The sequence below is a fragment of the Scyliorhinus torazame genome, chromosome 3 (genome assembly GCF_047496885.1).
Source record: "Scyliorhinus torazame isolate Kashiwa2021f chromosome 3, sScyTor2.1, whole genome shotgun sequence".
In the NCBI taxonomy this organism is placed as follows: Eukaryota; Metazoa; Chordata; class Chondrichthyes; order Carcharhiniformes; family Scyliorhinidae; genus Scyliorhinus; species Scyliorhinus torazame.
Window position 1 is genome coordinate 262,237,218 of NC_092709.1, and position 16,994 is coordinate 262,254,211.

Below are 16,994 nucleotides of genomic sequence, written 5' to 3' on the forward strand. Positions count from 1 at the left end.
ACCCAGATCCACTTTCCCCATACGCAATTGAAGTTGCAAGAACCGACCAAACCCTTTCGGCCATACTCCTCCAGGAACGCCACGACCAATTACGCCCCGTAGCATACGCCTCACACGTGTTAGACCCCGTAAAGCAAGGATTTTCTGCCTGTGAAAGGCACCTGCTTGCAGTTTTTTGGGCAGTACAATACTTCGCCTATATTACAGGACTCAACCCCATCACCATCCTCTCAGAACACACCCCGACACAACTATTGTTAGACGGCAGACTTAAGGGTGGCACAGTCAGCCAAATCCGAGCAGCCCGTTGGACCCTTCTTTTACAGGGACGGGACATCACAGTGAAAAGAACCAAGACCCACACCTCCTTGCCGATAATTTGAAGTATGCAGGCACCCCACACGAGTGTGAGATCATAACCACAAAAATATAACCACAAGAACACAGGCCCATTTATTCCCAAAACACCTCCCAGGAAAACAGGTAGTACACCCCAGAGACCCCAGCCCACAGACATGTGCGCACCCCTCAAGATTTATGTGGATAGCTCCTCCACAGTGTTAAATGGAAAGAGAATTACCGGTTGCGGTATATATGTAGAGGATGCGCAGGGACGCGCCCTAGATGAGATTTCATTAAAGTTGCCAGGACACTTCGGCTCGCAGGCAGCGATTGCATACTTTGTAGACCACCCCGACTTGTTCCCGACCCCAGCAGACATCTATTCAGATAGCTTGTATGTATGCAGCAGTTTGACGGAATTCCTACCCCTGTGGGAAACAAGAGAATTTGTTTCCGCGGACGGTAAACCCTACCCTCAACCCCATTACTCCGCCATATCTTAGAGACAGCGAAGGATAGGAAATACGGAATAATTAAGGTTCGCAGTCATCACCGTTCTTCCCCTCCCTGGTAACGTTAAAGCAGACGCCCTAGCGAAGGCAGGCTCCAGGCACGGTTATTTTTGGAACCCCCCGAAAGCACCCCAGTACACGCAGTTCAGGTCTCACAGACCAACATTCAGGATTTAGCAAAGGCACAGAAAGAGGACGAGAAACTCAGCGAAGTTTTAACGGGTACCTTCCTAGCCCCATATGATAAATACAAAAACGCAATAGCCACACGGTGTGATTTTAAAGGATGGCATTTATATAGTTCCCAGCCAGGACAGGAACCAGATCATTTGTCAGTTCCATGACAATCATGGACACCAAGGAATTGAACCCACCCTAGCCCACCTCAGACCGCTCTGCTGGTGGCCTGATTTAAAAGCCGATGTTACCCACTACATAGAGAATTGCTTAATCTGTGCCCAGAACAATCCGGACAGATATGCTAAAAAGACTCAACTTAGCCATACCCGCCCCGTTAATGGACCCTGGACAAATCTCCAGATAGATTACATAGGACCCCTACCCCCGTGCAGAAATGGTTATATAAGTATGTGTTGGTCGTCATAGACACCTTCACAAAATGGGTGGAAGCTTTTCCATTGCGAACTAATACGGCCAAGACAATGGCTAAAATATTAACACACCACGTCTTTACAAGATGGGGCCTCCCCCGCAGTATAGAGCCCGATCAAGGCTCCCATTTCACAGGACGTGTTATGAAAAACTTCCTCACGATTTTCAGCATTCGACAAAAGTTTCACATTGCATACCACCCCCAGTCAAGTGGTATTGTTGAACGGATGAATAGGACATTAAAAGACACCCTCAGGAAGATGGTACTGCAGAATATCAGCACTTGGGATTCAGTTCTCCCATTGCTTTAATGTTTATAAGAAACACGATAGCCACATCCACAGGATACACCCCCCCCACACCCCCATGACCGAACGTCCCAGGAAAGGCACGGAGTATTTATTAGGACTGGATTTGGCCAGCCCCGCAGTTACAGCCGTCACGCATGAAAATGCGGTTAAACAATTGTTAGAGAACATAAAGGCAGCAGCTGTGGGACTTGGAACTAGGAAGAAACAGAACAAGGCTTGTTTCGACAAAACAGTACACGCCACTGAGTTTACAGTAGGGCAACAAGTTATGCTGTCCCTTTACAACCCCAGTTCATTCCTTTCCCCAAAAGTCTCCGGACCGTACTCCATTTTGGACAAAGTCAGCCCCTCAGTATACAAAATAACCTATCCCAATGGTGTGTCTGCGTGGTTTTATATAAACCAGCTCAAGGCTTGCGGCTCGCAGAATAACCACACCATCCTGCTCGCAGCAGCAGACGATCACACCCCGTCCACAGATTACGTATTCCTACCCTCCTCCAACCACTCCAGCCCGCCCTCAGACACGACTTCAACTCCGCGCCCCAGAGGCACGACTCTGCCTCTCCCTTCCCTCAACCAGCAGCGATAGCGATCACGATGACGATAGCCACAGCACACCACGTTACGACTATACCCCTGCACCAGGCCCCACTCCCAGAGAATCAGAGCATGATTCCACTGACCACTTCGACATTACATATATCAAAGCCCTGACCCAGACCCACCGCCCATCGATTACGGACTGAAGCATAGTAGCTCCAACCTCGACACACGATTCTGGCACCGAGACAATTCGTTCGGACTCATCCGGAATGATGAGATGGACCCCAATTCGCCCCAAGCAGCTTTAGCACGGTTACTACAGTCAAGAGTTTGGCAGCCGGGAGAAGATGATGACTTAGAGACTGACTCCCACCAAACAAATCCCTTTGCGACCCTGTTCGCTATTGAGCAGTGAGGTGTCCAGATGATGGAGAAAAAGGAACCGATGGAGAGATACGGTGTCCTTTCTGATGGAACCTGCACCATTTTCATTGTACGTTTGTTCGTTAGTGTTAATGTTAAGTGTTGTTTGTAAACTCAAAAGTTTTCACGGCCCCACTCCTCCTCCTGTTAATGGAACAAGTTTGTCCCCAGACAATAGTTCAGAGGAAATAGTTTGTCGACAGAACACGACTCACAGTTGCTCTCCTGATTTGAGAGGAAGCCCCCACGACGACTACATTCTTACCCGTTCTTGCTGGTTGCTCAGGCAGTGGAGAAACGGCATTGGTCCCCGCCCTGCCTGAGCACCCCCCCTCTGGTCGACTACACTCGGCTAGAGCACATACGGCATTGATCACCGTCCTACCCGGGGATTCCACCCATTTCTTACCCGCTGCGGCCCATACGCACCCCATTTTGGCTTGTTACGTTCAAAATTCTTTTGTTTGGTTTTGGCAACCCTTAGGTTGCTTCCGTATGCTATTTACATCCTCAACCACTAGGATAGTAAATCACACAGGCTGCGAGATGGCTCACAGTATGGCAGTATTTTCCTTAGATGTCTTGTCCTAAATATTTGGTTTAAAAAAATTAAAAAAATAAAATGAGTGAGTCACAGATGGTGACCAATTATAAAGGGAAATTGGCAGTAAAGGACAGGCAGACAGACATACGAGATCTTAAGCAAGATAATAACAGAAATTATGCTGGTGTTCACAGAACTCCAGAACCTCAGGAACCCCAGAGGAAGACAAAGAAGAAGACCGACAAAGAAGAAGACAGCCTTCGTGTTCACATGGATCTTAGCGGGGTCCCTTCAATTGCGTACGGATGCTACCCCCCCTGACCCCTACCACACAAACCGTAAATGATTCTCACCCCTGTAATACACGGAACCCCGAGATAACTAGCCCAGCAACTGCTCGCAATACTCTGACCTGGTGTGATAAGTTTATCACCTGGTACTCACTCTCATATGTAGTCGAAGCATTCTTAGTGCTGGCGATACTTTGCAGTGTCATGCAAACGTTTAGAGTTAGAAAATGGCGAAAGAGAGCATATCGCTCTCGCACCCTGGTATACAGGTTTAGGTCCCCCATTTTCGGATTTCACCAGACCCCCGAACCCATTGGGACGGATTAAAGTGCATCCATTTTTCTTTATGTATTTTGTGGAATAAAGAGATGTAAACCTCGGTGGCTGACTGCCAGGCCAGAGAAATTTGTGTGCTGCTATTTTGTAGTTTAAGATGTATAGATTTTTGGATTGTTTGAATAAGGATAGTTTATTGAGAATAGTTAGAGGTTCCAGTTTTTTTACTTTTCTGTAATGCATGTATTAATGTCATAGCACCCCGTAGAGCTTTATGATAATGAATGTATTTAAAATGATTTAGGTAAAATTGTGTTGCATAGGATAGGACAGTGTAGAGCCGAAGTATGAGTGCCCCGTTTGGTCAGAGAATGAAGACGGCGCAGTAGTGTGATCCTTCACGCTTCGCATTGAGGATCACAAGGAGGGATAGTGTAGCCATCTGGGATGGCCACGTCCAGATTACAAAATGGACACTGGCAAAGAATGCAGGGAAAATTGGACAATACTGAGAAACAAGCAGGTGCAAGGTCTCCCTGTTGATTAGAGCCTTGGCTCTCAGACAGGACAGAAACTGCTAAGCCATCTACGGGGACAAAAGGGAAACATTTAGATAAACAATGTAAAGGCAGACACCCCGGCACCAGAGGAGACTCAAACAAAGCAAACCAACGGCCACCTAGGACACGCCCAGCAACCAGGGAACCCACCCCTCTATTGGATAAAGATCGATAAGAATGATTGGGAAAGGCCCAATTAATTGAGGTCAAGTTCAAGGCCCGCCCAAAAGCACGCAAAGCTCTTTTAGGTATAAAAGGTATTCCCCAAGAGAGAATCCTTCTTCTTTGGCCTTGGCTCTCAGCGAGGAGACCTGCCAAAGCTACTCCAGACCAAGTAAGTTCCAAGTCAACGCACGCTACGAGATAGACGCTCCTAGTTGCTATCCTGTGAACAGCTCAACCCAGCAGCCTCAGAACCGAGCAACGGCCATTGTTCCTCTGACTGAGTGGGCACCCGAAGCTAAGTACAGGCTTTAGTAATAGTGATAGTTTAGTTTGTAGAGTTTATGCATGAGTAGATTTGACTGTGTGTAAATAAAAGAGCATTGCTTTTGAATTTACTAACTGACGTATCAGGTCTTGTGATCAGTATTCGGTTCTGAACCTTGTGGTGGTGTCGAAAGATACCTGCCGACTCTTGAGCAAACGTAATTAACCAGAGGCAAATTAAGAGACAACACCAAAGAGAGCAACAATAGAAACTGGGACATGAGAAATACTCAAGTGGTAAAAGGTAAAGGTGATTTGATGGGAGTTAATAAGGAGAGTGTACCTCAGATTAAAAAATAAATCCAGGAGGCTGGAAACGAAAAGAAAAATTTCAAATGTTTTCACTGTAATAAACAAGGCCATGTAAAGTCACAGTGTAGGTGGTTGAAGAAAAGCACTGGGAAAGCTGATGTAGTAAAACAGGGTAAGACAGTGGGGTTTGTTAAAGTGGTAAAGGAAAGCCCAAGTGAAGCAAAGGAGGTGCAAAATATTGTACAGCCTGATCAAGAAGTAATTGTTAAGAAGGTGCCAGATGTCTTTAAAGAATTTACTTGTGTGGGTAAAGTTTACTCATGTGTATCAGGAGGAGCAGGTAAAGAAGTCACAATTTTAAGAGATACGGGAGCTAGTCAATCTTTAAATGGTAAGAGATGAGGAGTTATGTAGTCTGGGAAGAATATTGACAGAAAAGGTGGTAATATGTGGAACTCGGGGTGAGAGGAGTAGTGTTCCATTATATAAAGTAAGGTTGGAAAGTCCAGTGAAGACTGGTGAAGTGGTAGTAGGAGTAATAGAGAAACTACCTTGTCCAGGAATACAGTTTATCTTGGGCAATGATATAGCTGGATCGCAGGTGGGAGTGATGCCTACTGTGGTTGATCAGCCAGTGGAAAATCATAAGTGTTGAAGGACGAATATTCTACGATTTTTCCAGATTGTGTAATAACAAGGTCGCAAAGTCACAGGTTAAGACAAGAGGAGAAATCAGAGTGAAGATGAAGTTGAAGTGCAATTATGAGAAACGATTTTTGATCAGATGGTTGAAAAAGAACAAGAACAGGTGGAGCACGAGGCGGATATTTTTAGTTCAGGAAAATTGGCAGAGTTACAACAAAAAGATATAGAAATAAAACGGATGTATGAGAAAGCATACACGGAAGAGGAAGCGTTATTACCGTAAAAGTAATGTCTTGATGAGAAAATGGAGACCTTTACATATGCAGGCGGATGAAAAGTGGGCAGAAGTTCATCAAGTAGTATTGCCAGTTGGGTATAGAAAGGAGGTGTTGCGAGTTGTACATGAGGTACCAGTGGGAGGCCATTTGGGAATAAGGAAAACTCAAGCTAAAATCCAAAAACATTTTTATTGGCCTGGATACATAAAGATGCAGTTAAATTTTGTCAATCTTGTCACACATGTCAAGCGATAGGGAAATCTCAAGCAGTGATAAAACCAGCGCCCTTAATACCCATTCCAGCATTTGAGGAACATTTTACAAGGGTCCTAATTGATTGCGTAGGACCACTTCCTAAAACAAAAAGTGGGAATCAATATCTTTTGACTATAATGGATGTGTCTACTAGATTTCCAGAGGCCATTCCAGTATGTAATATATTACAGCTAAAAAGATTGTGGAGGAGTTACTTAAATTCTTTACTAGATATGGACTACCCACAGAAATACAATCGGATCAAGGATCAAATTTTACCAAGGTTATTCAAAGAATTTATGGACAGCTTAGGAATAAAACAATTTAAATCAACTGCGTACCATCCAGAATCACAGGGAGCGTTAGGAAGGTGGCATCAGACATTCAAGACAATGTTGAGGGCTTATTGTCATGATTATCCAGAGGATTGGGATAAAGGAATTCCATTCGTACTGTTTGCACTTAGGGATGCACCAAATGAATCAACCAAATTTAGTCCTTTTGAACTAATTTTTGGTCATGAGGTAAGGGGACCACTTAAATTGATTAAGGAAAAATTGGTGAGTGAGCAATCGGAAATTACATCATTGGATTACGTGACAAATTTTACGGAACGATTAAATAGTGCAGGTGAATTGGCTAGACAGCATTTAAAAGGTGCACAACAGGTGATGAGACGGGTAGCGAACAAGAAATCCAAAGTTCGTAGTTTTGCCTGTGGAGATGAACTTTTAGTATTGTTACCAGTGGTAGGTGAACCTTTATAAACAAGGTTTTGTGGACCTTATCAGATTGAAAGGAAATTAAGTGAGGTGAATTATGTGGTAAAAACAGCAGATAGAAGGAAGACTCACCGAGTGTGTCATGTGAATATGCTTAAAAGGTTCTTTGAAAGGGAAGGAGAGAAAAAGGAGGAGGTTTTAATGGTTCTAACTCAAAGTGGCGAACCAAATCTAGATGACTTTGAATGTGACATACCTCAAATTAAATTGGAAAACGAGGATGTTCTTAAAAATTGGGATAAATTGTTGAGTTACCTTTCAGAGGAAAAATGGACTGACCTGAAAGAGTTATTGATATCACATGGGCAAATTTGTGGAGATAAATTGGGAAGTACTAAAATGGCTGTACATGATGTAGATGTGGGAAATGCTGTTCCAATCAAACAACATCCATACAGACTGAACCCTTTAAAATTGGCACAGGTTAGCAAAGAGATTGAGAGTATGCTTAATAATGGCATAATTGAAGTGGGTTGCAGCCAATGGAGCACACTCAGTGATGGTACCAAAACCAGACGGTACCCAACGGTTGTGTGTGGACTAGAGAAAGGTTAATGCAGTTACAAGAACGGACTCTTATCCTATCCCACGTTTGGAGGATTGCATTGACAAAGTGGGACAATCAGCTTTTATTTCCAAATTGGATTTACTTAAAGGTTACTGGCAGGTACCTTTATCCGAAAGGGCGAAGGAGATTTCAGCTTTTGTGACTCCAGATGGTATATACCAATTCAAGGTTATGCCATTTGGCATGAAAAACGCACCAGTCACATTTCAACGGTTAACTAGCAAAGTTGTTTCAGGATTACCCAATTGTGCGGTATACATCGACGGTCTGGTAATTTTCAGCCAGACATGGAAAGAACATTTAAAACATCTGATGGAGTTATTCGATCGTCTTCAGGAGGTGGGTTTGGTGATAAACGTAGCCAAAAGTGAATTTGGAAAAGCCCAAGTCACTTTCCTTGGCCACACAATTGGACAGGGTCGAATGGTCACACGGGATGTGAAACTAACAGTTATTGAGGAGTTTCCGATACCCTCAAGACAAAGGGAAATAATGTGATTTCTTGGCATGAGTGGATTTGATCAAACATTTGTGAAAATGTTTTGTCGCATGATTGCTCCACTGATGGATTTGCAGAAGAAACATCGAAAATTTCAATGGACAGCGGACTTTTAACAGGCATTTGACTGCCTGAAAGCTGTGATAACCAATGCTCCTGTGTTGGAGAATTGCAAGGAACTCTGTGATGAGATTGAACAAAAGTATCTGACTTTAAAGAGAACTGCCGAGGCGTAGAGCAATGGACGGATCGTGCAGAGCTGCTTGTTCAGAGACTGTCAATCGAGACGGATTTCAGTTGGAGGAAGACGAACGGAAAAAAAATGGACTATATTATTATACCTGTTTGCATGTGTTGTTTTTTGAAACGATAAAGTATATTTACTGTGTGCATTTCTTAAAGGATAGTGAAAATGTGAAAAATGAAACCATATTGAAGTTGATGTTTTTTTTTCTTGCGGGGAGGTGTCATGTGAGAGTACCTTTAAGAAATGGGTGTTTATAAATGGCTGTGTATATAAATATCTGTAGTGAGTACCTTTAAGAAATGGGTGTTTACTACTGCAGTGATGTCAGAGAGTGGGTGGAGCTGGGCAGTCATGTCAGCTTTTTACTTTCGTTTTAGGCTGTTTGCTGTAGGGTGTGTTTTAGTTTCGTTTTCAGAGCTGGATAGCTGCAGTCACAGCCAGAAGGTGTATGAATCTCTCTCTGTAATCTAAAGACTGTAAATCGATCCTGGTGATTTAAAACTAATAACAGTAGACTTTAACCTGATGTGCTTCTGGTACAAGGTGTTTTACGTCGTATGGATGTTAAAAGGAAAGCTTAAAGGATTACTTAGTGTTGTAGTCTTTGGGGGTTGTATTTGAATTGATGGTTGCTAAGATGTTCACGGTGTGTTTTAAAAAGGTTAACTTGAGTTCATAGAATAAACATTGTTTCAAAAAATACTTTTCCATTTCTGCTGTACCACACCTGTAGAGTGGGCCGTGTGCTCCCCATACCACAATCTATTAAAAGTTGTGGGTCAGGTGAACTCCATGATACGCTTTGGGGTCCTCTAAACCCTGGCCCATAACATCTGCTTCATGTCACTCAGCCAATTCTGGATCCAATTGACCAAATTTCCTTGGATCTGTAGGGCTCCTACTCATAGCTGTTCATAGAATTTGCAGTGCAGGAGGCCATTCGGCCCATCAAGTCTGCACCGGACCTTGGAAAGAGTACCCCACTTAAACCCACACCTATACTGTCCCTCTTGCAAGTGAACACCGACACAAAGTACTCATTTAGAACTCTACCTACACCCTCCGGCTCCACACACAAATTACCACTGTGGTCCTTAATGAGCCCTACTCTTTCCGGAGTTATCCTTTTACCCTTAATGTACTTGTAAAACAATTTAGGATTTTCCTTTATTTGACCTGCCTGTATCCGTTCATGCCCAATTTTTGCTCTCCTAATTTCCCTTTTAAGGTCCACTTTGCACAATCTATACGCCTCTAGGATTTCTGCTGTTTTGAGCCCTCGATATCTGCCATAAGCCTCCCCTTTTTTCCTGCTTGGGCGGCATGGTAGTACAGTGGTTACCACCAGGGTCTCAGGTTCGATTCCCGGCTTGGGTCACTGGCTGTACGGAGTCTGCACATTCACCCCGTGCCTGCATTGGTTTCCTCTGGGTGCTCCAGTTTCTTCTCACAAGTCCCGACTTGGTTCCTTCATTCAAGGCGAGGCCCCAGCACAGATCCGTGCAGCACCCTGCTCATAACAGCCTGCTGACCTGAAAACGGTCTATTTATTCCTATTCTGTTCTTTTGTTTTTTTAACAAATCCTTTAATCAATGCCCCCTTACTTAGGATGGACATTTCTTGGAATATTCCATAAACAGTTTCTCATCTTCTTAGCAGCCAAATCTTCAATAATGTTAATTCTCCTTAGACGATCAGTTATGACCAAAGTAACAATATTGTTTTGACACTAATGCAGACTCAAAACTATATTTTACTTTGGAGAAATCTTATGAGAGATACTCCACAATATATTAATTAAGTAGTAAACAAGCACTGCATGGAATCTTAACTGGTTTAATATCTCCAGGGTGGTAACCCTGGGGATAGAACCTAAGAGCCAATAAACAGTAGGTTCCAGAAAGTTAAAAATAACTTGGCACAAAATAGTATGCTGTTTTACAGATTAAATGATATCAAACTATCAGCTATCCCAATATCTGACTTGGGTTTACAGGCAATACAAATCCAGCTGGTTTATAATTACTGAAAAAACGGAAATCTAAAGATCATTTTTGTTTTTCTTACCCAGCACCCATTGTGCAAGTGGAAATACATCCAAACATATTTTCCAGGGAATATTTCTTCACAACGGCTCAATTTTACAAGAACAGCCAAAAGCAATACTGTTAAATTTCACAGTCCCTCATGTGTCACCTCCTACACAAACACATACCTGGTTCTCAATCACAGTGTCATAAGTGTACATTCCTGGGTTTAACTGCCACCTGCAGAATTCCCCTCGCCATCCCCTTGTAATAGTACCTCCTCCAAACCCACCTAGTGGAGCCCCTGAAAAGAAAAAGAGAACTGGTATTTTAACAAAATCAGTTCTACCATTCACTGTACCTTTTCAACTCTGATATTATCAAAATTCATCCTAGTCCTTACACATTATAAAGAAACCATATCAGTTTGGCAGCCTAATTACCTGGTTAAGATCAGTACTAAAGGTGTGATAATACCTGTACTTCTGTCTTTTCATGGTTAGACATGAAGGCCTTGCCTTCTCAACCTTGCCCCTCGCCAGAGGTGTGGTGATCCTCAGGTTAAATCGCCACCAGTCAGCTCCCCCCCTCAAAGGGGAAAGCAACCCATGGTCATCTGGGACTATCGCGACTTCACCTTACCCTTACTTGTCTTTATTCTTTGCACATATCCCATTATGTTCTGGGTAAACGACCTATTCGGTCTTTGGAATAAAATATCCCATTATTATTCAATTGACAACAGGGATTGGAAAATCAGACTATAGTCTGAAATAAAATCTTTCCAATTATTGCACAGCAACATTTGAAAATGTACTCATTTGCACTTACCATAAATCTGACGCAATGGAATGGAATTGAACGAGTCAATAAAAGGTGCCTTCTTCTCTATTCTAGTTTTTCTGTACCACCATTTCAAATAACTGTTCAAAAATAGAATTACAGTACATATTTAATAACAGCTAAAGAGGGGAGTCTGAATTACATAATTAACTCTCATCGGAACGCACACTGAGACGGAGTATACCTGATCAACTCATTCCTCTTCTGTCCAGAGACAGGACAAAAGCTTTATCCTATTATTTTTTTAATGTAATGGGGACATCACTAGCTATGCCACTCTTATTTGTTTCCCATCGATAATTGCCATTGAGGTGGTCGTGGGAGCCCTATTCTTGAACCGCTGCAGTTCATGTGTTGTAGATACAGCCACAGTGCTGTTAGGAATGGGCTTCTGTGGGGCTGGATCAGCCCAGGTCCACTGGAAGTGAGCTTCTGGCTGACATGTCACAATCCATGAGAAAAGCCATCTTCCTCACCTAAAGGGGAAAGGGAGGAAATTTAAAATTGGCTGCTCATCAGTCTGGAGTACTAAATTCTGTTAAAGGTCTTTGGTAATTGGGGTAAGTCTGCTCTGGAGCTGGTAATCCATCCTGACCAGCCCAGCGCTATATCCAACATAACGCTTTACGCAACTCAAATTGCCTATGTGTGGGACAGGGGATGGACACCTGCCTCATCAGCCTAGAACAGAAGACCTTTGAAAGACCATCAGGGCTATCTCCTCTCACTCCCCCCCCCCCTCCCTCCCCCCACCCCAACGCGCTCTCATTAGTATGTTGCCGAGACCATCAGGAAGGATGCGGGCATATGAGAGCTGATGATCCCCGGCAGCAGGGCCATGAAGGTCAAAACCTCTTTGTACATGGATAACTTTGCTGTCTCCATTGTCGACGTGCAGAGTGTGAACGACTGTGACCAGTCTGAACTGTCTTCCAGAACCTAGCTAAATTGTGGCAAAGCCAAGGGCAAGGCTATGTTCTTTGGGAACTGGGCTGACCAATCCGCTGCCCACTTCACCATTAGGTCAGACTAATAGGAAGAGCGCATACGAGTGCCGAAACAAAAACTGGGCTCATGGAAGTGATTTTTAATTTTAAAAAGTGCCCAATTCTTTTCTACCCCCGCAATTAACGGGCAATTTAACGTAGCCAATTCACCTACACTGCACATGTTTGGGTTGTTGGGGGAGACCCACGCAGGCCCAGGGAGAATGTGCACATACAGTGACCCGGGGCCAGGATCGAGCCTGGGTCCTCGCCGCCATTAGGCATCAGTGCTAACCACTGCACCACCTGAGCACGTGAAAGTAATGCTTGTGCTTGTGGGCAAGAACTTGGTCATCAGGTATGAGATGCTCCTGGTGTTGCAGTCTGTAACGCAGCTCTGGCTCATTCCTCACTCCTGCTGTTGAGTATTTATTGATGATTTGCCTGCCTTTAATTGTATTTTTCTTGGATGTGTATTGCGCAATTGATATAGCAACAGACCTGTCCAGGGTGTGTCCCTGCAAATAAATAACACTCCCTGTTTAAATTCATGGACGTCTGCTACTGGTGACTTTTAAATTGACTGCACGGTAACAGGGGTTGGGAACACACATTAACCGTTTCAAGAATAAACTTGGACAGAGTTAGGGAATTGGAGGTTTCGGTCTATCTCTCTCCCCTGTAAAACTAGTGTTCGCTGGTAACTTTAGTTGCAGGCATTTTTTGCTTTAGCAACATGAAGTGAAATGTTTTTAGAGGAAGATATTGGATTGCTGCTTCTAACTAACCTATAGAAATCTAAAAGGCAATGATGAATATCAACAAACTCCAAGGAAATTGTAAATGAGTAGAATTATTTATATGAAGCATTCTTTTTCCAGATTTGTATATGGGAACTTCACTGGCGAAATGACCCTCTGCCAGTGCAGGCCAAGGGCATTTTTCCAGTGGGCAGGAGTTGCTTGTAGTACAAGTGGATGTTGTGTGTTTGTCTTTACAGTGGCATTTTCCAGAGACTCACTCCTGTAGAGGGACACCTGTACTCAGGAAATCTTTCTAAAACCGTCATAAATTCAAATCAGGAAAGGAAACAACACCAAGTTACAGAGAGATGCAAATATCATAGAGCAGTTTAAACAGGGGATTTTTAATCACTCAAATGTAGGTTATTACAGTGGTAGTGTAAAGGGCGGAGAGTGGCAAAGGTTCCTAGATTGCATTCAGGAAAGTTTGCTCAGCAGTGTGTGCCCATTTCAATAAGAAAGAAAGCACTGTTGAACCTGATTGTTGGAAAAGTGGGCCAAGTAGATCAAGTGTCAGCGAGGGAACATTTACGAGAGAGTGGTCATTACATTGCAATGTTTAGGGTGATGACAGAAAAGGAAAATAGGCAATATACAATAAAAATAATGAACAGGTAGAGTGCCGACTTCAATGGGGCAAGAACAAAGCTGGGCCAGTTAGACTGAAATGATAGGTTCGTGGGGAAAACTGCAGTTGAAAAAGGGCTACCATCAAAACAGAAATGTTCCAGGCACATAGTTATAGTCCCTTAAAAGGGAAAGGTAGGGCAAACAATCCAGACCTCCTTGGATGAAAATGGAGATAGAAATTAAAGGAAGGAGTGTGACAGGTGTCAAGTAGAAAATGCATTTGAGAAACCAAAAGAAATTCAGAAGGTTCAGAGGGGAGGTGTAAAAACACATTAGAGAAATGAAGATGGATTATCAGAAAAGACTGGCGGCCATGACACAGGGGGTCCCAAAGTCTTCAAAGGCATATAAAGAGTAAGGAAGAGTAGGATTAATTAGGGACCTAAAATGGGATTTGCACATGGAGGCAGGGTGCATGGCTGAGTTAATTAATGCTTAGCATCCATTTTAACCAAGGAGATAGATCATAGAATTTACAGTGCAGGAGGCCATTTGGCCCATCGAGTCTGCACCGGCTCTTGGAAAGAGCACCCTACCCAAGGTCAACACCTCCACCCTATCCCCATAACCCAGTAACCCCACCCAACACTAAGGGCAATTTGGACACTAAGGGCAATTTATCATGGCCAATCCACCTAACCTGCACATCTTTGGACTGTGGGAGGAAACCGGAGCACCCGGGAGGAAACCCACGCACACACGGGGATGATGTGCAGACTCCGCACAGACAGTGACCCAAGCCGGAATCAAACCTAGGACCCTGGAGCTGTGAAGCAATTGTGCTATCCACAATGCTACCGTGCTGCCCATGAATTTTCCTGATGTATACTAATGATCTAGATCTTGGTCTACAGGAAATACTTTCAAAGTTTGTAGATGATCCAAAACTTGGAAGTACTTTAAACTCTGAAGAGGAGAGTATAGAAACTCAAAACTACATAGACAAGTTGGGCAGATAGGTGACAGATGAAGTTCAATGCAGAGAAGTGCGAGGTGATGCATTTTGGTAGGTAGAACATGGAGACACAATATAAAATAACGGGTAAAATTCTTAAAGGGATACAAAAGTAACCTGGGTGTATATGTGCACATATCATTGAAGGTGTGAGGACGGGTGGAGAGAACAGTTAATAGAAGCATACAGTATACAGGGGCTTTTCACAGTAACTTCATTGCAGTGATAATGTAAGCCTACTTGTGACAATAAAGATTATTATTCTGAGCTTTATTAATAGGCGCATAGAGTACAAGAGCAAGGAGTTTATGTTGAACTCATACAGATCTCAGCTGGAATATTGTGTACAGTTCTGGGTGGCACACTAGAGGAAGTATATGAAAACATCGGTTACAGGAATGGGAAACTTCAATTACGAGGTTAGATTAGTGCTTGAGATTGTTCTTGGAGAGAAGGTGGTGAAAAGGAGATTTGATTGAGATGCGCAAATCATGAGGGGGCTGGACGGAGTAGATGGGGAGAAACTGTTCCCAGTCGTAAAAGGATCAAGAACGAATGGGCACAGATTTAAAGTGATTTGCAAAAGAAGCAAATGTGATGCGAGAAAAAGGTTCTCCACACGACCAGTGGTTCGGTCGGGAATGCACTGCCTGGCCCAGTGTGATGGAGGCAGGTTCAACCGAGGTATTCAAGAGATCGTTAGATGGTTATTCGAATAGAAACAATGTGCAGTGAGAGTGAACGGCACTCAGTCATGATGGTCGTTTGGAGAGCTTGTGCTGACACAATGGGCCAAGTGGCCTCATTCGGCGCCGTAACATTTCTGCCATTCAAATACACATTAAAATACCCCCGAGCTGGTCAGCGGCACCAACTGGGAGTTGAACACATTTGCACAGCTCAAAAACCAAACAGCACCGCCTTTTAGAGCAGCAAAAGGAAGTAAATAGGCTCCTGCCGCCCACTCACCGGATCCCCAGGCCCAGGTGGTCGATCATGTGAGCCAGGGAGACATCGCTGGCCTCGAACGGTTTCCTCTGCTCCCTGAACTGATGGGCCAGGCAGATCCTCCACCCGAAGAGCGGGAGCCCGGCTCCGTCCGCGCCGCCCGCGTACTCCTGCATTAGCTCCGCACTCGACGGCTTCCTGCTCCCCATCCCTACTTTTGCTCCTCGCCTCATACAATCAACCCAACCGCCACACAGTCCCTGTCGGTGCGACTCCTCTCTCCTGCTCCGCCCCATCGGTCCGTTCCCTCCTTCCGTTCCGCCCCGCTCAGTGCGTCCCTCCTTTCCTTCCGCCCCGCTCAGTGCGTCCCTCCTTTCCTTCCGCCCCTCTATGTCCGTCCCTCCTTTCCTTCCGCCCCTCTATGTCCGTCCCTCCTTTCCTTCCGCCCCTCTATGTCCGTCCCTCCTTTCCTCCCGCCCCTCTATGTCCGTCCCTCCTTTCCTTCCGCCCCTCTATGTCCGTCCCTCCTTTCCTTCCGCCCCTCTATGTCCGTCCCTCCTTTCCTTCCGCCCCGCTCTGTCTGTCCATTCCTCCTTCCCTCACTTTTTTCAGAGCAACCCACGCACGTGCGTGCCAATTTATTTTGAACCCAGCTCCGCGCATGCGCCCTATGCGTTACGGTGGGAGTAACAAAGGTGGGGTGGAGGAGGGTAGCGTATTACGCACGCGCACTGCCGGTAAACCAGAGCCTGCCGGTGTAATGTATCAAAAACAGGGAGAATGTATAACTTTTTGTGCAACAAGTGGTGAGGATAGGAATACACTGTCTGATAGGGTGGTGGAAACAGACTCAACAATAATTTCCAGTCGGAAATGGGAGAGGCGCATAGCTGACAGATTGCGGGAATACTTGGAAAGGGCTCGGGAGTGGGACTAGCTAGATTGCTGTTCAAAGGGCTGGTGCACACAGATGGGCCAAAGAGCCTCCTGTACTGTACTTTTCTATTATTCTGTATAAAGCAATCTACAGGTTGGGCTGGTGTTTGATCTGGGGTATATTTAAAAAGAGGAAAAGTCCACTAAACTATAACCTCCAGCCTGGAATACTTTGGACCAAGTCATTCCTGGATTTTAGAGTTTTTGAGATTATAGAATGTTGAATGTCTAACGACTGGTGTGCAAACGGGAAAAAACATACATATAAACATTCATCAGAAGCATAAAACAGTGCTAAAACATTATAAAAGAGTAATTAGAATTGTTTTACTTATTCAAATACTGCATCGTCCATCATTCCATTCCCAAAGTAATACTAAAGTGATGACATGAGTTGCTTGGTCTCATTCAAAAAAATCTGTACAAGTGGACTT

The 16,994-nt window shown here is 44.2% G+C and overlaps 1 protein-coding gene across 2 annotated transcripts in view; it reads right to left on the reverse strand.

Moving 5' to 3' along the window:
• Positions 1-15,932, reverse strand: part of gba2 (glucosidase, beta (bile acid) 2) — a 94,682-nt gene extending 78,750 nt beyond the window's left edge. For both annotated transcript variants that reach the window (XM_072497178.1, XM_072497177.1), the window contains exons 1-3: positions 15,646-15,932; positions 11,291-11,382; positions 10,648-10,763 (exon numbers count right to left, since the gene is read on the reverse strand). In XM_072497178.1, coding sequence (XP_072353279.1) covers positions 10,648-10,763; positions 11,291-11,382; positions 15,646-15,920 — 483 coding nt within the window. In that variant the 5' untranslated portion in view covers positions 15,921-15,932. The remainder of the gene's footprint in view (positions 1-10,647; positions 10,764-11,290; positions 11,383-15,645) is intronic.
• Positions 15,933-16,994: the final 1,062 nt, after the last annotated feature.